This window comes from Rhamphochromis longiceps, linkage group LG6, assembly GCF_057381845.1.
Source record: "Rhamphochromis longiceps isolate RC_006_pf linkage group LG6, R_longiceps_female_GT1.1, whole genome shotgun sequence".
NCBI classification, from domain to species: domain Eukaryota; kingdom Metazoa; phylum Chordata; class Actinopteri; order Cichliformes; family Cichlidae; genus Rhamphochromis; species Rhamphochromis longiceps.
The window spans coordinates 12,984,724-13,010,540 of record NC_140562.1 but is presented as its reverse complement, the minus strand read 5'-3'; the positions used below and the strand labels follow the sequence as shown (position 1 = coordinate 13,010,540).

The window sequence follows — 25,817 nt, the reverse complement described above, 5'->3', positions numbered from 1 at the left end:
CTTTTTTCAGTTGAAACAGTTGCTATTTTTTACTGTGTTCTATTGTGATAAAATATGGGTCTATGACATTTCCAAATTCATTCATCTTTATTTACATCTTACACAGCGTCACAACTTTAAGTACTCGTGGTAGATAAAAAACATCATAGGTCCACTTTAAAGCAAGTTATTTATTACCAGCTTCAGTCCCAGCTGGTAGCTGGTTGTAATATCATAATGAAATCCCTAATAAGCCCTGCTGTACATGTTGTGTTTATATTCTAAACTGTCAATCCCTGAATAGACCTCTGAGCTGTGTAGAAATGACAACACAATGATGCAGTGTGACCGCTAGTTACATTACCTGCTGCCATAACAACCATATAAGCAGACCGTTGAGGTCTTTAACGAAGGTCAGGACGTCAAAGCAACGAATTATTGAAGAACTCTTTGGGAAAATGAAAGCTGATGGGAATTAATCTGGAGATATACTGTCATTACAACTTAAACAGTACTTTATAAAGCATTCATTTATTCAGTTTTAAGGCCTTACAGTATATAATAACTCACAGCTCCACAAGCTCCCCAGTCCATGAGATTCCCCTTTTGGTGCCTTTACATCTGAAAATAATTTTGTCAATCTGGATTACATGGATTCACTCACTCACCTTTGTCTTTTACAAATGACCAAACATCAATTTGGAGTGAAGTGACAATGTTTTCCCAGCATTTCATTGTCTTCAACTTCTGTTGAGAAGTTCATCCCCATGCACCTTTAGGTCACTTATATGTAGTAACATTACATTAACAGCATATTATAAGACGTCCCATCACGTCCCTAAATCTTTGTCCCTTTAAAAAAATCCATGTGTCAGCTTTGCTGGGAACTCCAGTGGGTCTCACTGCGGTCCCAGGCCTCCTTGCATGCTCTGGCCATCGCCATGGTCGCTCCCCCACAGTCGGTAAAACTGACTGAAGTCCACGTAGGGTGGGACCCTGCCCGTCTCGTCAGGCTGCGCCGCTTGACTCCCTCTCTGGCGGAACAGGCTTCCATCTCCTGAGCTGGAGCTGGAGCTCTGCGTCTGGGTGTTGGTGGACTGCAGAGTGGCTGTGGGGCTCTGACTGCTGGGGAGCGTGGAGGAGCAGAAGGAGGAGGAGAAAGGTGGGTGGTTGGAGAGGATGAGGGAAGAGGAAGACACAGGTATGAGGGTTGGAATAGAGGAGGAAGAGGATGAGAAGCACCAAGAGGAGGGGAAGAGGTCCATGTCACGAGTGGAGAGACAAAGGAGAGAGGTGGATGAAGGGAGAGGCCGAGCAGGACGAGGCATGGTGGAAAGAGAAAGGAGGGAGGTGGAGGAGGGGAGGGGGGGAAGGGGCGAGAGGGGAAAAAGAGGGGAAAGAGGGAGTTCAATTATGGGCTGTAGGATGTTGACGGAAGCTTGGCTGGTAGTGGGGTGAAACGTGCTGCAGGAGCGGAAAACGGAGAGGCAAGGACACAGTGAAGGGCACAGGATGGATATTGGCAAGTTGGGAACCAAGAGGAAGAGAAATATGGCTGTGAGTCAGACGGCGAGTGACAGACGGGAGCAGAGTGGAAATCATAGAGGAAGAAGAGCTGAAGAAACAATCTTGGAGGACGACGATGCAAAGGGAAGAATCAAAACGTGCACTTGTATCAATCAAAGCAGCGGGAACATTTAGGAAATGCACTCGCACACAGAGAGCTCTTCATGCTCGCTCACTTTATAAAGCAGGCGGTTTTGAGCAAGTAGTCTGACAAGGCAAGTGCACACTTCAGGTATGCTAGGAGAGGCTGTCAATCATCCGTGCATTCCAGTAAGCACATATATAATTAACAAAGCACAATTACCACCTATGCACACAGCAAAAGAGTTTTACATGAGGAGAAAAAATAGCCTCTGTGGCTCAACAAGAACGTTTTAGGGCAGAGTGCAGATCTAAGTCATAAACGTCAATAACATGTATTACCACTGTAAATCAGTTATAAATGGCTGTTGTTTCTGACACTATATGTTGACCTTGACTATAAATATGTCATAATGAGTGTGCCGATGATGGATGACGGGATCCGAGAAGGTGCTAAGAAATGATGGAACTGAAGCATCAAGTTTGGTAGAGGAAACAAGATCTAGTGCACTGACATCCTGATCCAAGTAAATATGTGTAAGCACATCTAAATATGCAACTTTAAAAAAAGAAAGAAAAAGATTTGGACAAAAATTGGAAAATAATTGCAGTTAAAATTAAAGGCATCAAACTCTGCTCTTCTAGAGTGATGTTTCCACCCCAAGTGTTTTGGTTCTAACTAGGTTTTTAAAAATAAGTCAGCCACCAAAAGAAGCTGAGCAAATCCTTTAAATTTACAACCTGACAAAGGCCGCGGTCAGACCAAAGTTATTGGAGTTAACTAAAACTAAACTACAAAATAAAACTACATGTCGGGAAAAACATTTTAGTTCACTAACATTTACACACACACACACACACACACACACACACACACACACACACACACACACACACACACACAGTTTAGTTTTATATATATATATTTTTTTTTTCTTTTTTTTTTTTTTTTTTGCCTAATTAGAATAAAAAAGCGCTATATAAAAGTTGTAAAAACTACATTAAATTATCAAACTCCCTCAGGAAAACAACTGAAACTGAAAGAAAACCAAAAACAGCAAAAAGTCCAAACAAAATAAATCTAATTTGAAATGACAGAACTATAATTCTTATTCAGACTGTTCAGCACGCTGTTGCATGTGCAGCACATGTACTAACGCATGAGTCCCAAAAAGAAGAAGGAAACTGCTTCATCATGCTACGTTACAGTGAGGTGCAGGTACAGGTTACAGGTATTTTGTTGGCTGATCAAGTCCACATAGACTGCTCTGGAACATAAATATAAGCATTATTATAAATTCTGTCTGTCAGTATTCCCAAATTGGTATGCAGTTCCAGCTGTTCCACCTGACATGATCCAGATCTATATTCCTATAGTCTGTACCCGTATTCAGTCTCTCAGCAGTGCAACCCCTCTGCGCTGGTGCAACACAACTCTTTTCCGTCTGCATCTCATTCATCTCTGCTGCACAGCTTGTGCGGGACTGCTTGTCCCCGTCAGCCAGCAGTGGCAGCAGGACTGAGGACATTTAAGCAGCTTTTGTTCTACAACACTCAATTTCTTGGAAAAAGTATTAACAGGCACCTGCATTATCTCTATCTCTACACTGACATTTAAAAATAAAGAAAAGCAAAACAAAAGAAACAAGCTGTGGAATGAGGAAGTGGAGTTTTAAAATACATTTTATCTGCACGTGTTATCTTCTGAGTGTCAAGTGAAATTAATCATGGCGTGCCATCCCAACAGCAACAGCAGAGCGAAAGCCATGCTAACATATAAATAAGCATAGCAGTGCAGGAACACAAGGGTGTGTGAAAATAAGACCTAAAGACTCAAAATAAGTATAGCATGTGAGGGAGGACTTTCTGCTTATTTAAAAGACAGCAAAAATAAACCTAACAGCAGGGAGTGAAGAGTGAAAGCAGAACAAAGCTGGCACAGAAGATCCGCCCCACAGCAGTGCAAACAAGGGAGTTAAAATTGAGCTTATGAAACAAAAACAGGGCAGAGGTGCGTCAAAGTGAAAAAGAGGCTAATTCAAAGTATGCCCAGCAGGGGAGAAGGAGTGAGGACCCAGAGCAGGCAGGGACTCAAGACAATGCAGGCTTACCCAGGTGTCGGGGTGCCTTCCTCCAGGGTGGAGGCCGTGTTGGTTCCATTGGTCAGGGTGCTTTGTGAGGGCATGACCAGCGAGAGGGTGACACTGGTTTTACTGGTGCTCTGGCTGTTTGAGTAGGGCACAGACACGGGACAGATACGGCCGCCTGAAAGAAGAAGTAGAAGAAAGCTGAGTCATGTATATTTGTGAGCCGCCAACTAATTTCAACAAGGACTTTAGAAAAGCAAAGGTCCTGGCTCTGGGAGTAAACCCGATATTCTTCTCAAAAGCCTGATTGTTTAGGCTCTATTTGATATTCTTTTTAACAGCTCTACTCAAGGATCAGATGTTATTTTCTGATTATTTTCCAGGAAACCGGTCTGAGTTTAAACTGGGTATCTAATAACTATGATCCGATGCTTTGGGATCACACTGATACACTGCTCCCTCTTCTGATACAAATGCCAATGCACAATCGTCAAATATAAAAATTTTATCTGATCTTCGGTTAAAATTTTTATTTAACATTCAATGAACCTCGTAAGGACAAGAACAAGATGTCCGGCATCAACCTTGCACGGCGGCTGAAACCAGATCCTACCAAAGAACGCCTGCAGAAGCACAGGAAGGACAAGCCAAGTGCACAAACACAAACAAGGACCCTAGATAGTCTTGCTTCAAAGAGACTGGCCTGGGGCATGAGCCACTTCATGCCACCTCATGATGTTGCTTTTCAAACACATGAGGGTAAAGTAAACAGAAGTTAATATGTTTATAGCAACAAAGACAGACACCTGGGGCCCGTTCTTCGTACGTCGCTTACTACATCCAAGATCAAATGAAACATCCAAGATCAAATCATCGCGCTAACTCTGAGCTCGCTATTCCGGTTCCCCGAACACACCTGTTGTTGACGATTAGTATAGCTGGATGAAGTAATGTGAGATCACTGGGTGGCCCAACAGGGGCTACGCATCGATAGTAGAAACATTGATCGGCAACCCTTTGATTGGTCGGCGAAAATGTCGAAGGAGCGCGCTCGGTATTCTTCGGCAGCAGAGCAAGAACTCTTGAGTGAGGGATTTTAGGAGTTTCAGAGTCTAATTAAAACGCAAGGGAACACTGCAAAGGCTGCAAAAGCAAGGAGAGAGGGCTGGCAGGAAGTTGCTGACAAATTAAACTCGTAAGTAATTTAATAATAACAATAATAATGGAGTGGATCTATATAGCGCTCTTCAAGGCACCCAAAGCGTTTTACAATGCCACTATTCAGTCACTCTCACATTCACACACTGGTGGAGGCAGCTACGGTTGTAGCCACAGCTGCCCTGGGGCAGACTGACAGAAGCCAGGCTGCCATATCGCGCCATCGGCCCCTCTGGCCAACACCAGTAGGTGGTAGGGTAGATTTATCATATCACACTATATTATCCAATATTATATTACATTATATTATATTACATTATGTTATATTATATCCCCTTTCACATTAGAGCCACGACAGGACCCACTAGAACATGGGAACAGGTAAAAGTGAAATATAAGAATATTCTACAGAATGGTAATATTTATCACTTATATTGCTTTTCGTCTCTTGGACAGAGACCCTGAAATAATCTGTTTGTTTGTTTATAACAGCAACCAAGAAAAGGGCAGAGCAACAAAAGACAGGTGGTGGTCCTGCACCCCCTCGTCAACAAGTTGGTTAAGTAAATAATACCCTCACGGGAAAATCGATATCTCTCTATGAGCACACTGTCGCGCTGAGCTAAAGGATCCTGTCTGTCCCGCAATATACGCTGAATTCTGAGGACTCTCCTTATCAATCTTGCACCTTCCGCAATGGGTGGCTCGCGTATACGGACAGGACATGGCTGCGACAGGCTTCCCAAATCCACCTTCGCTTTTATAGCCGTGGTCTCCCATCTTGATTACACGAAGTAATTTACAATTACTACTCTGAAATCTGAATTACATCTGTAATAATCACATACATGTAATAGAATGTTAATAGTACATTTCCCTTTTTTAGGAAATGACCTGTATGTATCTGTGTGACATCAATAAAAGGATCAAGTGCTGCATTATCTTTAGTTACATTGATGTTATTTATTTATGGTACAACAGTGGTAAAATATCGCTGTTGCTTTCGTATACATGAAGCGGACATACCTGAGTGGCCGCGATCTAATCCTGTTTACATAAAGTAAACCTGCTCCCGAGCAGGTTTACGCTTACGGCTCTGTTGCTATGACAGCAAGTCCCGGATGGGCTTCGAAGAACCGAACGATCCAGGATCACGCGAAATCGTCAACAGTCAAATCCGGCTAACTTACTTAGCGAGGTACGAAGAACGGGCCCCTGCACAGGAAAGCGGCAGACAACCAGGGAAGTAAACCGGAGATATTCCTTGTATGGGGAATCTTCTTCAGCAATATTGTGACGACAATTAAAACAACTGTTTGCTCAACAACATGCAAAATCCTTCGCCTGACACTTGTGCCTGAGGTCAGGAGCCTTTTTTTAACGGTACAGTATGAATAATGCATTCTAATGTGACTAACTCGCTAAAGTTTTAAATGAGGAAACTGTGTTGGTGTAGCTACAGCAGAAGGCCGCTTCTTAGACGTGCTTTCCTTGAGATATGAATCAATGCCTAAATGCCAGATCCTACCCTGCGTGGGCGTGAGCGCTGCATCAGCCAGTGGGTAGTTGAGCGTGCGGATGAGCAGGGTCATGTCTTCGTGTCGAGAGCAGTAAGTCGCCCTCTGACGGCCGGACACGAACACATCGTGGTGAAGCCGCTTGACCCGATCAACCACAGACTGAGCCACCGCCTCCAGACTGGTCTGCTGGGCTAGCTCTGCTGCTACCATGGCAACAATTTCCTACAATAGACAGCGGGGTCAGAGAAAGAAAAGGTTAATGTAAGAGTGGAAGAAGTAAGGAAAGGATTAGACCTAAGGACAGAAAAAGGAGCCTAGGAGAATAAAGGAAACAGAAATAGACTCAAACTAGGCAAGAAAACAAAACTCGAAAGAAAAAAATATTAGTGAAAGTAAGGAAGAAGAGGAAGGAATGACGATAAATGAGGTGAAAGTAGCTTATCAGAATGAATCTGCTAACCTGATTAGCCTGTTCGGGACCATGGGCGGACTCGAGGGCATTTATCAGTCCCTCTGACATCAGCAACAAGAAGCCTGTGACGCCTTCCAAAGACTGGCCGCCGTGAATCTCTGGCTCCGCAACAACTGGCTTTGACTTGGCTGCGCTGTCGTAGGAGACGGACAGCACTTAAATTAATATTAGACACATAAAAGGAAAGACGGTACGGGTCAAGTCTGCAAGATATGCTGGGGGAAGGCGACAGAGGGAGAATCCAGGATGAAAAGCAGACATAAGAGCCCCTGACCTCCATATAATAAACTAATCTTATAGATCCAAAGAAGCGCTTACATTGTTCACATCACATTTCCTGCACTCCCTTTGATGCTACAAAGGAGGAAATTCTATACAGACTCTATTATGTGTTTTATTGAGGATCATAATTGGAATGACTCAAGGGTTTTTGTTTTTTTTTATTCAGTTGGCCTCGACAACAATAGGAAGAGAGAGGTGTGAGATAGAAGAGAGCACGGGGCCCCCGGATAACAGAATTTCATACAATACAATACAGTTTTATTTATATAGCACATTTAAAACCTGAAGGCACACCAAAGGGCTTCACAGTAATATGGAAAATCAACTTAAGTCAATAACAGGGTACAAATCGGGCACTAGCACAGACAGGATAGAGGCACTAACAGACCAGAAGAGTTAGATAAATACAAAATCCACTAAGAAGACAAAAACAGCAGTAAAATTAATAATAAGATAATAAATTTAATAACATTTAATAAAAAATGTAAACAATTTAAAAGTTTAAAGTTTAAAAGATTTAAAAGGGTATTAACTGGTCCTGAAAGCCAAGTCAAATAGATATGCTTTCAATCTTGATTTAAAGGATTGGATTGAGTCCAAGGCTCGAATAGAAGCAGGGAGGCTATTCCAAAGGTTGGGTGCAGCTGAAGCAAAGGCACGATCGCCTCTGGTCTTCAGTCTAAACTTGGGTTGGGCCAGGAGTAATTGACCTGATGATCTTAATGGCCGACAAGGAGTGTACAGATTGAGGAGGTCAGTGAGGTAGCTGGGCGCAATGTTATTCAGGATTTTAAAAGTGAGTAGCAAGATTTTAAACTCAATGCGATATTTGATTGGTAACCAGTGTAGATCAACAAGAGCCGGAGTAATAGGGTCAAATTTTCTAGCTCCAGTAAGAAGGCGAGCCGCAGCATTCTGAACGAGTTGCAGCCTTCGAAGAGAGAAGGCTTGGAGACCACAGCAGAGAGAATTACAATAATCTAACCTGGAGGTCACAAAAGCGTGGATAGGTTTTTCCAGGTCCCTGTGTGGTATATAATGCTTAGCTTTAGAGATGTGGCGCAGTTGGAAAAAAACAAAACAAAAAACAGATTTAACTACAGATGATACTTGCTTATCGAGCTTAAAGGAGCTATCCAAATAGACACCCAGGTTACGTATAGAATCAGAGAGAGAGTTAGCTAAGGGCCCCAGCAGGGCAACAAGCTGGTCTCGAGGAATATGGCTGTCGAACACCATAACTTCAGTTTTTTTTCTCATTTAAAATGAGAGAATTATCTGACAGCCAATCTTTAACCTCTCTCAGTCAATCGTACAGGGAGTTCAGTGATGCTGACAAATCATCAGTCAGTTGACAATAGATTTGAATGTCATCAGCGTAAAAGTGATAAGAAATATTATATTTTTCCAAATATGAAGCCCAAGGGTAGCATATACAAAGAGAATAATAAAGGGCCCAATACAGACCCCTGGGGCACACACAGCAGAGAGGGGCAACAGAGGAAGAGTATCCTCCCATCACAACAGAGAAGGATCTATCTGTGAGGTAAGAGTTAAACCAGTTAAGGGCAGAACCCTTGATGCCTACAACATGCTCTCTAGCCTCCTCAAGAGAATATTATGATCAACCATGTCAAAGGCTGAAGACAGATCCAATAAAACTAAAACGGCAGGGCGACCAGAGTCAGCAAATACAAGAAGATCATGATAGACTCTTAGCAGGGCCGTTTCAGTGCTATGGTGTGGCTTAAAGCCAGACTGTATTTGTCAGTAATATTATTTGCAACTAAGTAAGCCTGCATTTGGAGAAAGACGGCTTTCTCTAGAACTTTTGATAAAAACGGAAGTTTCGAGATGTGTAAGGTTAAAAGAGTCAATTAGGGCAAGGAAATCGTTGGCTAGGGGGTCATCAGCACAGCAAATATGTATGTTAAAATCGCCAGTAATAAGAGCTTAGTCATAACTCAATAAAAATGAACCTAAGAAGTCAGCAAAATCACAAATAAAAGACCTATTATATTTAGGTGGTCGATAAATCGCAGCACATAGAATCGTTGGGGGTCCAGCAAGCTCCAATAGTTGAACCTCAAAACTAGAATAAGTAGGAGAGGGCAGTTGCCGAACTTTAAGTCCATCCATTCGCTTCCGCTTATCCTTTTCAGGGTCGCGGGGGGCGCTGGAGCCTATCCCAGCTGTCATAGGGCGAGAGGCAGGGTACACCCTGGACAGGTCGCCAGTCTGTCGCAGGGCCGAACTTTAAGTTTGTTTTTAAAAACAGAGGCCACGCCTCCACCTCTTCCCGAGGGTCTCGGTGAACTGAAGGTAAGGAAGCGGCTGATCTGATAATAGTTATACAGAAGTACCACCGTGCAGTTATATGCCTCCACCAGCTGGTGAAGCTGCGCTTTACATCTACAATCTCACGAGATTTATTCAGTGTAGTCCACCTCCAAACCACAGGTCACAGGATAGAGGATGTAGTCTGCCTGAGATAAATGTGATTTCTCACAGAAAATTATCAAACTAAAATGAAATGGTGTGTTGGTCCTACGCAGAGCCTGCACACAGCTTTCTGACCATCTCAGTATCTGAGCTGAGTTCTGGACACAGACGAAGCCTCTGTTTGTGAAGCAGTGCTGACACAGAGCGCCTGACAGGTGTTTTTTGTAGGGGTGAATAAAGCTATTAAAATATCTCTGGTGTTTCAGTTCTCAAGCTGGTGGACGTGTAATGAATATTGACTGTCTGCCTTGAAAGGTGAAGCAACAGCTCTAAGTTGTTAAGTTTGCAAAAATAAGGTGATCTAAAGCATAATGATCACTGCTGTACATAACAGGAAACTGACACCATGTGAGATGTCAACAAGGGACTCAAGAAAAAACAAAAACAAAACAAAACAAACAAACGTAGATACCAGACCCTTCATTAGTTACACCTTGCTACTACTGAGCTGGAACTCCCTTTTTTCCTTCAGAAGCGCCTTAATTCTTCATGGTTGTAAACATTCCTCACAGGTTTTGCAGCGCGTCCTTGATGTAAATCCCTCATTTAAACATCCCAAAGATGCTATTCAGCATTGAGATCCGGAGGCCGTGGAGGCCATTCGAGTACAGGACACTTATCTTTGAGGTAAAGAAACCAGTTTAAGATGATCTGAGCTTTGTGACAATGACTGTGGCTTTTAAACAATCCTCCACTGGTAGAGAGGAGGTAGAGAGGAGGACTGTTACAGGATGGATCCATGCTTTAATGTATACCAAACTTTGACCCTACATCTGAATGTCACAGCAGAAATCGAGGCATACTTTTCTTCCAGTCCTCTGTTGTGCATTTTTGTTGAGTCTGTGTGAATTGTAGCCTCTTTCTGTTCACAGATGAGAGGAGTGTTGTGCGTTCAGAGACGCTCTTTAGCCTAACTCTGCTATAACAATTGAGCCTTTCAGTTAGCTCGAAGCAGACTGGTCCTTCTTCTCTGACCTCTGCATCAACAAATCATTTTCACTGTCACTCACTGCACATCTTCTGGTTTTCAGACCATTCTCTGTAAACCCTACAGATGGCCATGTGGGGAAAATCCCAGTAGATCAACAGTTTCTGAAATAGTCAGACCAACAACCAAATCACATTCAAAGTCACTTAAATCACTTTTCTTCCCCATTCTGATGATCTGTTTGGACTTCAGCAGGTATACTTGACCATGTCTACATGCATAAACACATCAAGTTGATTGGCTCATTAGAGATTTGCATTAACGAGCAGATGAACAGATGTAACTAATGAAGTGGCCATTGAGTGCAAATTCCCATTTTAAAAAAATATCAAAAGAACCACCAATAAACAGCTCTAAAATCAGGATGCCACACACACACACACACACACGCACACACGCGCACACACACACACACACACACACACACACACACACACACACACACACCTCAGCTCAGAGGTTTCAAGACGGGCACCCAAGATCAGCCTCACTGCTTCACTATTATACCACTGGAAATATGTCCTTAAATATGTCCAAAAGTGGATTTTTGGAGGTCATGCTGACCTCGGTCTTTTACCGGAAAACTGTGAATCCAAGCTGACGCTTATGACACATTTAATGAAATTCCCTCCAGGCGTTCTTCAGCTATTGTGTGCACAAAAACTGGGCGGATGTTGTGGCTTTGATCTTTTAAACACTAAAATCTAAATCAGTTAATCATGAGTCACAGTGAATGGATGTAGCAAAATTAACAGGAACTTCCACAGTCAGACAGACGGAGCCGTTGCTATCACGGCACACAAAGAAGGTACGATACATTAAAAAGTTCCAGTATCTGGCCGACTTCCTTTTGAAGCACAAAGTCTTTTTTTTTAACTGCCTGAGGGGTTTGAGGAGATCGATACTACTGTCCTGCTGCACAAATTCAAACTATATCCAAAAGCTAAGCTTAACACAAAGGCTGGCAGCAGTAGGAAATGACTCGCACATTTCTTGAAAGCTTGAATGCTAAAACCTCTAAACGTTTGAATTTGTATAGTGTTGCCCCTTTTTCACATGCAACATAGAACAGGAAATGGTTCATTAGTCACTGAATAATCTCATGTAGGCACAATCGAACAAAACACAGACTTTGGAAACGACAGCAAGCAGGTTAAAATAGACGCACCATGCTTAGTACTGTCTCTCAGTGACCTCATGCAGAGCCAAGAGTTGAAAAACTGGTGAAAACGGAGCATCTAGAGCAGTCTGAGGGATTTTTTTTTTTATACACTTTGCTCAGGACTGCAGTGCCAGCTGAAAAGGTTAGAACTGGTCACATGGTGACAGGTCAAACTTCACAGTTTTTGTTGATTGTGTACCACGTCTTATCTTGTGATTTCTTCTAATCTTTCATCATAACCTCAAAACACAGGAACACAAGCTAAGCAGATGAAGAATGAGAATGGAGGAAGACAAAGAGAAGAAAACAAGTGACACAGATAGTTGAATATTTCTAGACAGCCTGGTGTTTTAGTGTATCCTTTTCAAGTTTTTGCATTTGACAAATTGAAAGAAAGAAAACGCATATTTTGTGTTTTTTCGGCTTCACCTGAGCACGTCAATCTCGTTGTAGTTAAATTTGACTCGGTAGTCTCCAAGCCTTCTGCTGCTGCTCTGTCCCGCTATCTGGCCCGCTTGTCTTATCCGAGCTGAATCCAGTCCTGCAGGAGATGAGGGAAAACGGACACATGGACGGTGAATGCTTATAGGAGATGATTTTAAGAGAGAGGAAAATTTAGCAGAAGAGGTGAAGGGGAGGATGGAGCAAAAGCACACAACCGATAAGCAGAAGCAGAGGTGGGGACGGGAAGGGAGAGGGGTGCATCTGTGTGTTTGAGCCTGGATGAAAATGCGAGGGGTGAGAGGTCACCTTGGTCTGGGTAAATGGAACGACTGTCATTTTTTTCCAATCATTAAGAGAAGGACCTGAACAATGGAATAATAATGTGAATCCCAGCAAGAGACAAGAGAACAAAGCAAGGCAGAGAGCTCGGTCTCCTCTAATGATGTGCTGTGAAACGGCGAAAACACCCCCACACACAACAAAAACACACAAAAATGCGTCCGTTTCCCCATTTCATCCATTACAGGCCAGGCTGCACCTACTGCTCTATTGGCAAAGCTAATTACGATGTATGCATTTTCTGTTATATACACAACCCTCATTACTGGACCATTAGCCTGCTCTGTCCACCACGGATGAGCAACTGTGTGCTTTCTCTAATGGCTGTGTCTGTGCTGAGCGTTATATCAAGCACAACATGCAGGGAATGTAAGACGAGGTGTGTCTGACACTGTCAATCCAAAACCCTCCAATAGTAATGTGCCAAAAATCTATTTCTGTCCATCAGTCAGAACCAAGAAGAGTTAAAAAGAAATGTCAAGATTCCCTGACTGTATCTGAAAAGTACTTAAACTCTGAGTGATAAGTTCATCGTTTATACACCCACACCGAGCAGCTTTATTTCCCCCCATCTAATAAACACCAGTAAACTGAGAGCTATAGTTTTCATGAGAACAGCTAGAGATGCTCATCTCTCTTTTCCTATTGGCTACTGCTGTGCATTTTTCTTCTCACTTAGTAAGCGAGCCCCAGGTTGCTTGCGGGCTCTTCAGGATGCTGCTGCTACATTGCTAACTCGGTCTTACAGATGGTCTCATTACTTGCGTCCCTTCACTGGCTCCCAGTTGTATTCAGGGTCCAGTTTAAAGCTCTCAACCTCACATACTGAGCATCAGCATTTCACTCTTTTTATTTATTGTGTAGCTTCTTTTTTTAAATTCTAGTGTTTGTTTTATGGAAAATTTCTTGTTTTGCTGTTATTTCCAGTTTAGTTTTAGGGATATCCAAGTATGTATACCGTGAGGAATGAGTTGTTATTTGTAGTTTGCTCACTCACAAAGAAATGAACAGTCTCTCATTTTTATGGTAGTGTCATAATGGAGAGACAGAATATCAATCAAAAATCTAGAAAAACACATATCACATAAAAGTTATAACACGGATGATGAGTATAACAATGCAGTCCACAGATGCAGCTTCTTCCCACCTCATCACCAACATGTGCAAGACCCAAGAGCTGTCAAAGGACGTCAGGGACCAAACTGTAAACCAGCACCAGGCTGGAATGGACAACAAGACCATCAGCAAGAAGCTTAGTGAGAAGCTTCAAACTGCTGGTGTGATTATCTGAAAATAGAAATATTTTCAACATCAAGCACACTCTGTCTGAGCTTATGCAAGATCTTGCCCGAAGATGGAGGATAATCACATGAAAGGTAGTTGATTAGCTCAAAACTACACATGAGGAGCTTTTTAATGGTCTGATGGCAGCTGGGACAACAGTCACCAAGAACAAATTCAGTAACACACCGGTTACAAGTTTTAGACACCTAATGGACTCAAAAGGCTTGGGTGCAGGGAAGGTTCTGGGGTCAGATGAAACCAAAATAATGCTATTTGGCATAAACTCAAAGTGCTGTGTTTAGAGGAAGACCCAAAGAACATCCATACAGTCAAGCACAGAGGTGGGAACAATAATGTATGAGGTACAGGAAGACTTCAGTGCACTGAGGGGTCAAACAAAGAAAAATCTTGATGAGAACCTCCTTCTCTTAACCAGAACAAAAGTGAAGATGTGTCTTCCAGCATGACAATGACCCAGAGGGTAGATAAGGAGTAGATCAAGAAAACATTAAGGTTATGTAGTGGTTAGCCAGTCTCCTCAGTCCTATAATAAATCTGTGGAGGGAGATGAAGCTTCCAGTTGTGAAGCAGCAGCCAAGAAACCTAAACGATTTAGAGATTCTCTGTAAAGACGAGTGGTTCAAAATCCCTCCTAAGATGTGTGAAAACCTGGTGACCAACTACAATTTTTTTTTTTATTGCTGTGGTTAGCAACAAGGTTTTTTCCATCAAGCACTAAGTCATGCATTGCTTGGAAATCAAATACCTGTTTCACTTGAAGTAGAAATATGTGTTGACAATGTATATTTAGAAAGAGTAAATGAAATAAAATTTCTTGGGGTGATCATTGACCACAAGCTCTGTTGGAAGCCACACATTACTTATGTTCGGGGGAAATTGGCACGGGGCATTGCCGTCCTGGGAAAAGCAAAGCATATGTTGGATCAGAAAGCACTGCACATTTTATACTGTGCTTTACTACTGCCATATATGAGCTACTGTGTAGAGGTCTGGGGAAACACATACAAAAGTAACACACAAACAATAACTATAATACAGAAAAGGGCCATTAGATTAATAAATAATGTAGGGTACAGGGACCATACAAATGCACTCTTTGTCAAAATGCAAGCTATTAAATTCCAAGACTTGGTGAAGCTTAAAACAGCGCAAATAATGTATAAAGTCAGAAATAAATTGCTTCCCAAAGAAATCTGTAAATTGTTCATAGAAAGAGAAGGTGGGTATAACTTAAGAGGGAAATGGAATTTAAAAATACAAAGTGCTAGAACAACTTTAAGAACTATGTCAATCTCAATTTCAGGAGTTAAATTATGGAACAGTCTAACAGAAGAAATAAAAGACAGTCAAAACATAAAACAGTTTAAAGTAAAATATAAAAACCTAATTTTAAATAAGTATAAGAATGAAGAAAACGGGGTTAACCCAGGATGGTAATGTTGCTGGTAATGGTGTTGCGGTTCTTTTTTGGTTGTTTTTTTGTTTTGTTTTGGTTTGTTGTTTTTCCATAACTTGTGTATCTGCAAATATACACATTCTGTATTTTTCATATGAAAGAAACTATACTGTGGTGGGGCTTGCTAATTTCTTGTTTTTGATTTATGTATGTTATGTTTTGTTTTACTTCATATGTTTATATGTTTCATATGTTGTTTGTTTAATTTAAGACAAAAAAAAAAATTAAATGAATGAGAGGTAAAACTTGAGGGGGTAGGGACAAATAAGTAAATACTTCAGCCTACTCCTTTTCAAACAAATAATGGAATGATATTTTGTAATGATTGTGAAGGCACATGTTTGAAATGTTTGAAATAAAAATGAACTGAACTGAACTTTAATGAGATGTGCTTTATAACTTTAATGTAATGATTAATTTTCTGGATCTTTGGCTGATAATCTGTCTCTCTAAATAAAACTCAAATTAAAAAAATAAATAGACTGTTTATTTCTTTGTAAGTGAGTAAACGTACATGTTCAGCAGCAAATTCGGGATCAAATAATGATTTTTCTCCACTATGCCACATATAATGTGTCTCACCCAGTGCAGCCAGTCTCTGCAGCTCATCCTCGTTGTCGGTACTGTGCGGTCGGCCGATCTGAAGCACCTGGTTCTGGCCGTCACTGCTGGACTTGCACAGCAGGACTCGGTTCGTCCCTGAAACCAAAGGAAAACATGCTTGAAGGTAACTTGAAATCAGCAAGAGGTAAAACTGTTAGTTGAGTCGGTTGAAGTAGATACACTAAACTGTATAAATGATCTGCTTTCCCAAGAAGAAGAAGAAGACACATTTTCTGAGGTCTTTCAATCACAGGTGCAGTTAGTAATACAAGTGACTGTATTTCCCTCTGATGTGTCGAGGTATAAAGTATGTTTGATCAGTGGATCAGCTAACAGTGAACTGGAACACAGCAAACATTAACAGTATTAGTTGCTCCTATGTTGTTGTTTTTGCTTAAAGACATTTAAATGTTATGCAAATATTAAGGCTCTACTGGATCATGAAACTGAAAGCAGCCATTATTGTTATACTTTACCCTGTGTTCAACAAGTCTAAATATCTGCTATTAACAAGGCCCCATTGTGCCTCTGATGTTTTCACTGAAGCTCTCAGCTAAGAGCTGATTCACCTCCAGGCCTTTTTCGACTTTAGTTGTTGTGGTTACTGGGGTGAATCATACTGAAAACTAATTTCAGTGTTTCTTGTCAAACCAAACTTTGAATGGTTGTATGTGTTACTTTTACAAGGAGAACAGCACCACACACACGATCAATACTTTATTATTTTTTTACTATCTGTAAAAAGCACTTATGTGTTTTCATTACTCACCAAAGCTAATGCTGACTTAATTCCTGTTAAATTTTAATTAATTTTACTCAGCGTTGGCTAATGAACATCTGGTCGACAAACTGTTTTTTTTTTAAAGGTTGTAGAGGTAAGTCATCAAATGGTAAAATAAGCTGTAATGACCAAAAGCATCTTTGTAAGCATATTGAGGCAAAATTGGGCCTTTTAGCATACTGTTTTTTCTGCACTATAAGGCGCACTTAAAGTCCTTTAATTTTCCCAAAAAACGACAGTGTGCCTTATGTATGAATTCTGGTTGTGCTTACTGACCTCAAACCGATTTTATGTGGTACACGGCGCTCAAACATCTGTCAAAAAATGTTTTAGTACGACTTTGGTAAGCAAGAAGCAGCACCGCTCGATGGATTGTCGGAGCGTTACGGCTACTGTAGTCAGGAGCCTTGTGGAGTAATCTGCGTCCAAAACTCCGTCTGCTTCAGGTCCCAAAGTCAAACGAACACTGCGGCACACTGTGAGTTAAAAACTGTCTAAATTCTTTCATCTTTAATAAAATGATCAGCGCTGCTGCTTTACCAGGTGTAAAAATTAAGTTTAACATCCATGAAAACAGAATATATTAAATTTAACAGAGTTAGACGTTAGAAGGAAGTTAGCTCGCTAGTTTCCACCTAAACATATAGCATGTTCTGACAGAGATTTCTGAAAAAATTTAAATGTACAGCTCTGTCATCACTTCCAACATAAATGAAGACGGAAAACTAAACAGCAGGGACGTTTGTAGGGTTACTAACTGCTTAATGTGACTTATAATCCGGTGCGTCTTACGGTCCAAAAATACGGTACAAGTCAAAGGAGCTGCACAGTTTTTGGCACATCTGGATTTTCTTTATTCTTCAGCCCTGCTGGTTGCTCTTTGGTGTAGCCTTTTTTTAAAAAAAGACCACAGAGCTAACATGTCTCTTTTAGCATCAAAAACAAAGGATTGCTTTTAAAATATTATATACATGTTAATAAACAGGTGCCATAAGGTGCACCTTCCATATAAAAGTTTATATAAAAAAGTTTTATGAAATAAAAACAAGACAAAAAATGTTAATTACAAAAAAAAATACTGTCTCATCTTTCTCAGCCCCTATCCATATTCATGAGACATTTGGACTTCTAATTTTTGCACGCATTAATCATGCAGAGGCTTTGATGTTGCTCTGAGGTTACTCACAGGTCCGACTCTCCACCAATTAACGAGCTAAGACACTGTGGTACTTTTAAAAAGCTAAATATTAATTATTTGCCTCTGCAACCACACAAAAGCTGAGCAGGGAGAGATCAATGATTAATTCACTTTTATATTAATAGTTTGGGGCCGCTGAGCCGAAGCACGGTGCAGTTCCACGCTGCCCCCGCCTCCGGCCAAATCTTATGTTCGGCTGTGTGTGTGTGTGTGTGTGTGTGTGTGTGTGTGTGTGTGTGTGTGTGTGTGTGTGTGTGTGTGTGCATTATTCATATAATCCGCACATAAGGGCATCCGGATCAGCCCCAATACACAGGGAGGGGTCCGTGTCACCTTCTGTGTTAATCAGGTAGTGTTGGGTTTAAATCTGATGTGATAGTCAGGAAAACGCACGTCTGTTAATCTGTAAAGAGCAGCCAACCATTTCTGATATTGAGCGTTTACATATCGGCGCCCTTCCCCCTTTCTCCAAACACTCCAACTTGCAGCTCAAACTGTGACTCACATGACCTTAACTGTCAAACTGCGTTTCACATCAACACACAGCTGGGAGTGATTTTCAAGCACACTTACTCCTATGTTTAAACATCCCTGGGCCTCATGTTCTGTCAACTTTGAACTCTTGACCTCCCCCCCCCCCCCCCTCCCCCCTCACTCACACAAAGCACCAGAGGGGACAACAGTCCCTCCTTTCTACCATCTACTAATTACTACCCACCTCCCCATATTGTGCCCTGTTCCACGTCCTCAAGGACAAAAGAAAAATCCAACTGAGAGGGAGGGGCTCTTTTCCTGTGTGTGCCCCAGCATCAAATCAGGAAGCTAAAAGAAAGAAACGTGAAGCAGTGCTTTTAAAGGGTTTTGCAAAACTGAGGTATTTCCAATAGGTAAGATTCATCCCCTGGATTAGTGAATAAATCCACCAAAAATAGGAATATCCAGTGTTCACATTTATCTGAAACAAAGCTCAATATGCAGCAGCCTTTGGCAGCAGCTTTGATGATTATTAGACTGAAATCCTTCTGGGGGAAAATCGCTGTCGCTCTTCAAAGTTGGTGCGTCTGTGTGGGAAGAACTGCGCCCTGCTGCCTTGTTTGAACTTTCTTACAGTTAAGGATCTAAAATGGCCTGCGGGTTTGTGTATTCAGATATTAACAGTAGATGCTCGTTTTCCACTCTGAAGCTTAAAGAACACATAAACACACACAATAAATCATGCAGGCAGAACTAGCTGTTATGATGCTAGTACTGCAGCTGTTGTCCGCGGGAGCCGAGTCGGCAAGCTGGGATTTAAAAATATTGATGGACACTGTTGGTATGGTTTGAATGAAAAGAGTCAATATCATTCTATAACTCCATCTGTCTGTGGGCTGCTGGAAACACAGCATGTGGAAATGCTGTGATGGCATTTGGTTATATACTAACCAAATCACCATCTCTGACGAGGCTTCATTGACATATAGCATATATTACATTGCCAAAACTATGTTTGACTGCTTTTACATGCATCTAACTCGAGTAACATCCCATTCCCGTTTAACGTGATGTTGACCCCTTTGCAACTATATCAGCTTCAACTCTTCTGCAAAGGCTTTCCTCAAGGTTTCGGAGTGATTATGGGAATTTTTGACCATTCTTCAGATGCAAATTTGTGAGGTCAGACACTGATGTTGGACGAGCAGTCCCAGCTCACAGTCTAAGCTCTAATTCATCCCAAAGGTGTTCTGTTGGGTTGATGTCAGGAAACTGTAGAAGCCAGTCAAGTTCTCCCACTAAAATTCGCTTATTCATAGACCTTGCTTTGTGCACTTATTTGCAGTCATATTAGAACAGGAAGGGGCCATCTCCAAACTGTTCCCATGAAGTTGGGAACATGAAATTGTCCAAAATGTCCTGGTACGCTGAAGCATTAAGAGTTCCTTTTACAGGAACTAAGCCCAACTCCTGATCAATAACCCCACACCATAATCCTGCCTCCACTAAACTTTACACTTGACACAAAGCAGTCAGACAAGTAACGTTCTCCCGACAACCACCAAACCCATGCTTGTCCATCAGAACTGCTAGACGGAGAGGTGTGATTCGTTACTCCAGAGAACACATCTGCACTGCAGAACATTTCAGCTGGACTACTCCTAGTACCTACAGCTGATGCTGAGCATTCAGCATCAGCTCACATAGTTGGTTAAAAACAAGAAAACCCCAAATACCCTCTTTGAAGAGATGGAGGTTTCATGGCTTTAAAAGAGAGTCTGGCAGCACTCTTTAGAAAGAGAAGTCACATAGGAGTCTGCAGAATCTGCCACACAAGTTTAAATCTACTATTTATGAGTGTTACGATTTTTTCTCAGTGCTGTCAGGTAGCTATCAAGTTCCATGGCAGCTGGCATAGATTTATATGCATGTTTTGTCTTCACTAAACCTTTCTGCGTGTGGATTAACAACTCATTTTCCCCCTCCTTTACCTAGTTGATAGGCAATGAAATGACACAAAAATGTTCCCCGCTTGTGTTCGTTTGCTTTGTTTAAATAAGAATACTTTAAAGTGGGACTATTATACTCTTTCTTAGTGCCACCCTTTCAGACAGCTTTCTTCTCATCAGCTTCACTCGAAAAAAAGTCTGATCACAGAGGCCTTTCCCACCTGTTGTTCAGTTTTCCAAACGTCAGATCTAGCAGATCCCCAACACCACTGGCTGATTTGAAGTGTCACATTATAACAGAGCCGGCACCTTATTTTATAGATGGCTGCAGACACTCACTGTTGTACCTCTCCCCTGACCTTCTCTGTACATACTGATGATGACTTGAACCAAAGATATTACATTTCAAATGGATTAATCACTGCATATTTTGTGTTGCCACGGTTTGTTATTGTGTAATTTGGCATGCCTCAGCCTTTTCTTCCTGTTTCCCTTCCTCAAAAATGCCTTCTTGACAGCCAGCCTTCCACTGAGACCATCTCTGATGAGGCTTCACCATTTCTTTGGAAGTTCAGTTTAGGAAATGGGAACAAATTCTGTGTTTTAGTGCCAAGCTTCTAGTAACAAAGTGCCTAAAGATACAATTTAAAATGAGTTCTTTATCAAGTTGTTATGTGTAGACACTGCACTGCTTCATCCTTTGACACAAACTATTATTCCCTAATGTAACACTATATTGGCTCTCAACTGCATCAGGATGCAATACAGCCATTTCTCCAACCTTTAATAAGGAAGGCATTATTCTCCGTCAGTGAACAAGTGCATTCCATAAGTATATATAGAGACTGTGACACTGTGGAGCTAACATGGATTTTCATGCTGAAAGCGGCCTCGGTCATTTCCACAGAGTGGCCAGTAACCAAACACAAATCTGTGTGAAGCCTGACATCTGCTGGTGCAAAGCAGACTGTGTCATGGCTGTCTGTTACTGGCTGGCCTTTTGGTGGTTTTGCTGCCAACTGTTTCTGTTGCAAATGATCGAGTGCGATCACACATTAAACAGGAAATCAAAGCGTCATCGCTGACATAACCAGAATCAACTTACCAACGTTTGCAATGTAGAGCTTGTTATTGAGAATGAGCGCCACCGCAACCGTGGCGCCTCCTGACACCTCCTGCTCTAGCTCCTTCAGCCGCTCCATCACCTTTTGACTCTGAGGAGAAAGCTGGTGGAACGGAACATTCTGATTGGCCGAGAGGTGAAGGCACAGAGTAAAAGATGGAAAGGAAGAGGAAAATGAAGCAAGTAGGAGCAGGACAGATGATAGGAAATGAAGGGAAAAAAGAGAGAATTAGACAAATGATAAAAAAGCAAGAAAAGAATAAGAGCTGAGTATCTTATCTGACGAAAGAGAGTGATGAGCCCAAATAAAAGAATAACAAGCTCATTCTCCCGTGGCTAAATACTTGCTCACATCAAAGCCTAAATCTGTGGTTGTTATGGAAACCAAAAGAGAAAAGAAAAAAGTGTTCCTACCTCATTGTGCGGTAGGAGGTAGTTGCTCAGGTTAGCCTTCTCAGCCAGAGCATCATCTATGGTTTCAAAGTAGCTCTTCTCCACCACATCAAAGGCCTGCAGTGCAGCAACAACAGCGTGTATAATGTCAAGTGTCAACACACGTGAGAGCGAGCGTCACTACTGAACACTTAATGCTACTGAAATGTCAACTCAGGCTTAATGGGCCTGGACTGCAGCTGGCAGTGATGGTCCTTGTTTTGCTCGTGACCAGAGCAGAACAAGGACCATCACTGCCAGCTGCAGGCCAAGAAGCTACAGTTGGAGATTCAATGAATGAAAACAAGGACCACGAGATCAGCAGGTAGAGGAAGTAGAGAGTGAACTTGAGTGAACTTTCAGAACAGCAACGAGGGGATTGTCTGCTACTGAATGAATTGCAGATGGCACTGAAGACATGACAAACATAAGATAAGAACACACATGCAGCCCGCGTTCACACAAAAAAATACTTATTACATATGTGCACAGAAAATCTATAATCTATAAACTACAACAGAGAATTTTTACTGACTGAGTAGTGAAAAGTGAAAAACACCTGGAAGACCTGCTATGTGAGGGAAGCACAGTGTATGAATACGGTTCATTTATGCCACAGTAGTGCATAATGACCCACACAGAGCATCTTTCTATAATCTGACTAGCCCTTAAATGCACTGCACGGTTATGTTTCGTTTTTTGTTTAACGCAAAAAGCTTTATGTCGCATTAAACGATCGTTAAAAAGTGAAACAGGCATTTCACATTAATATGATTTAAATAATATCCATAAACGTTTTTGTAATGTGGGGGAAAATAAAACCGCTGGCTTAAGTATTAAATCAAAATATGTAGCGGCAGCAAACGCAAGCAATGTCTTTGAGGCAAGAATGAGATTTTACACTTTTATTCATTTATTAAAATAATCAGCGCAGTTTCTGCCTCAAGGAACTGCGCTGATTATTTTAATAAATGATAAGGCTGGCGTTTCTCCAGATTAGCTTATTAATGACATGTTTCCGAAAAGTTGTATACAGCATGTCTGAGTATATATTTTTTTCCATATGAAAATAAAGCCTTGTTTATAATGTATTAGTATTATTTATATACTAAAAGGTAATAACTTCAATGTAGCTTTATTTTAAACATATCTGAGGGTAGTTTAAACATTTAACCCTCACATAGCGACCACGGTGGGCCAGTGCGTTTCTATGATTTTGTATAAAACACCCTGTATTTTAACATTTTTGAATAATATCAACACTTAGCAAAGGACCAGGACTAAAAATAAAAACGTGAAGATGAAATATTTTGTGATCTTTCACAGTTTTACCCCTGAGGCACCTCAAACACTGCGGTCAGTGTTTCTCTCAGATCACCGGTTACCTCGTAATACCAGGTGTGGAGCATCCACAACTATTTACTATGGAGGAGGCTGCTTGTGAAAGGAAAGCGATACAAGTCGCTGAGTCAGTGAACCTCACTTCTTCCTGAACACAGCAATACTGAACTGAGTTGTTGAGGATTTCCAGAACCTTTCCGTAAGTGTGTGCTGCTGTTTTTGGCACTGTTAGCTGCTGTTAGCCTGTGTTACTGAAACCTCCTTCACAGTGGAAGTACAAGGCTGGACTTGGACTTTTAGTGAATAAACTCCCATACAACCTGAGAATGTAATCAAACTGTTTAGCAGAGGGAAAGCGTGCTTTTTTAGGACACTCTAGCCTGTTTTCTGGCATAACGTTAGCTTATAATTAGCAACTGCCGTCACAGCTGGCTCTTGTCTGCTGTCGGGAGCCATGAGGGGTCACATGTCTGATCTGCTGAAAATCAGCAACTACAACAATACTAGGAATAAATAAGAACGTTCATAAACATTTTTGCGTGTAAGATCCCTGTATTCAGTTCAGGACATGGGGCTTCAGGTGAGCATGGAGCTGGAGGAGGCAGATGAAGAAGAGGAGGATGACAAAGAGATGATGAAATGTACAAAAATAAAAATAAAAATGACCCAATTTCTGTCATCGTCAATAAAATGATCAGTGTGGCTGCTCTACCAGGAGCTCTACCAGCTCTACTTTGATCCACCTGCCACCAACACAAGGTTAGTCATTGTGCACGGTTTTGACGACTCGCTGTGAAAAAATTCCTGATCTTAAGCTACATGTTCCAACTGAAAGCCTCAGAATGATTCTTTCATGGATCGCTCATATATTTGGTTATTAAACGCAGTAAGAGCTTGGGACCAGAAGCAGGGCTGACACAGACTGGGCTAAAGAGGCTTAAAGATTCATTTTGTGTGTGCAGTGTTTTGTCACAGGCTCTGCCTTAACAGACTGCAAAAGCAAGAAAATGTTTCTAGTTTCTTTCCTCAACAGTTACAGCAGTTAACTTAACAGACCTGTGTGAGGATCCTGCGGACGTCGTTGTCTGTGTGACCGGAGTTTAGCTGCCCCAGGAGCAGTTCCGCTGTCAGACACTGGGAAGCAAAGTTGGCCACTCTGCTGCCATCGTAACCATTAAAAACCCCGTACAGGAAACAGCCATCGTCACCTCTGTGGGAAAAAAAAAAGAAAAGCTCAACAAACATGGCACCTATGTTTGAAAAAACTATGGATTACTCTCAGAGCCGTGCTATCTTTTCACGTTTTCGCTGTGTTTGTTGCAGTAACAAATGTAAGAACATTTGTATAAAAATGATTCATTTACAAATAATTAGACGAGCAAAGTCACAACGATGAAACACATTTCTCTGGCAGAGCCTGAGCCTCTATAAAAAGGGACATATACCAACTACCTATTTCTTTACCGCTTCAGTGACTCAGACATTACCAGTGCACATTTAAAGCTACATGTTTATGTGCTCTGCCCAGGCATTGCTGTGTTTTCCTGCTAAGTCCAAGATCTTTGTTTTTCTGTGAGATTAAATAAGAAACTATTCAGGATTTTACTGGTAAGACACACTGCTACCGATAAGTTTGATCATAAATCTCAGTACAGTTTTAAGTGAATGAGTCAGCAAGTTTCCTTACAACATTAGCAAGGACTGGCCCAAGTAAACAGACAAACTCAAAGTGGATGCATTATGCATGTTCCCTGCGCAGTATTAGTTTAATTCTTGCACTTTCTAAAGCAGCTCTGAACAAGTTCACAGTTCAAAACGATGACCCTTATTTGTCTCACACTGGACGAATCGTGTACCTGAACCTGAGGTGTCCATCCTCATTGGGGTGGCTCTGAGTTCCTTTGCCATCAGGGCCGTACACACAGTTGGGTGCTGTTCCGACCCCACACATCTGACACAGAGGCAGGTCATCTGTCCAGCTTTGATGCTGCTAATAAAAAAAAAGAAAGAAATCAAAAAAGAAAAATCAAACAAATACTTGGCCTACGTGCTACACTCAAGTTTGAAAGCAGTATTTGTTTAAAATAAAAGATTTAAACCGACACAGAAATGAATTAAACTGTCATCACAGATATTTTCCCTACACCTTTATCCTATAAAGTTGCCATAATGAAGACAACCAGCTTTGATATGATGAGGTTTCATTGACATTTGAATTTATTAAATGGTCCAACAGGAAATTACAAACACTTCTGTCAGATGCAGCAACACACTCAGCACCGATGGTGCTTTTGTTTGTACTGCAGCCTCCCTGAGCCAGAAAAATAGGTCATTCATCATTAGGTGCTCCTATTATACTATACTATACGATTTATTTTGCATTACTCTTAAGCATATTTCACTGTTAACATTGTAGATGACATTCCTGGTGTCAGTCACTATAAACACATTCAGTATACTTGTAATGGAAAGTGTCGCACACAGTCGTGGTGAAAACAAAGCACATCCTCTTTCAATTCTAAAGTTTTATTATTATAAAGTTAAGTTTTTATTATTTACACAAATTAAGCCAAAA

The 25,817-nt window shown here is 41.4% G+C and overlaps 1 protein-coding gene across 3 annotated transcripts; it reads right to left on the bottom strand.

Annotated features, from left to right (window-relative positions):
* Nucleotides 1-491: 491 nt before the first annotated feature.
* On the bottom strand, nt 492-25,254 carry tab1 (TGF-beta activated kinase 1/MAP3K7 binding protein 1). 3 transcript variants are annotated; one of them, XM_085409256.1, is made up of 10 exons: nt 25,099-25,254; nt 24,299-24,452; nt 21,884-21,979; nt 21,452-21,590; nt 15,924-16,040; nt 12,227-12,338; nt 6,852-6,996; nt 6,400-6,613; nt 3,738-3,891; nt 492-1,104 (listed from the first exon to the last, which is right to left on the bottom strand). In XM_085409256.1, exons 1-10 carry the CDS (start codon nt 25,191-25,193, stop codon nt 879-881), a joined length of 1,452 nt encoding a protein of 483 aa, XP_085265382.1. In that variant the 5' UTR covers nt 25,194-25,254; the 3' UTR covers nt 492-878. The 3 variants fall into 3 exon arrangements, with proteins under 3 accessions (XP_085265382.1, XP_085265383.1, XP_085265384.1); XM_085409257.1 differs by having other exon boundaries at nt 492-1,101; XM_085409258.1 differs by having other exon boundaries at nt 21,452-21,572.
* Nucleotides 25,255-25,817: the final 563 nt, after the last annotated feature.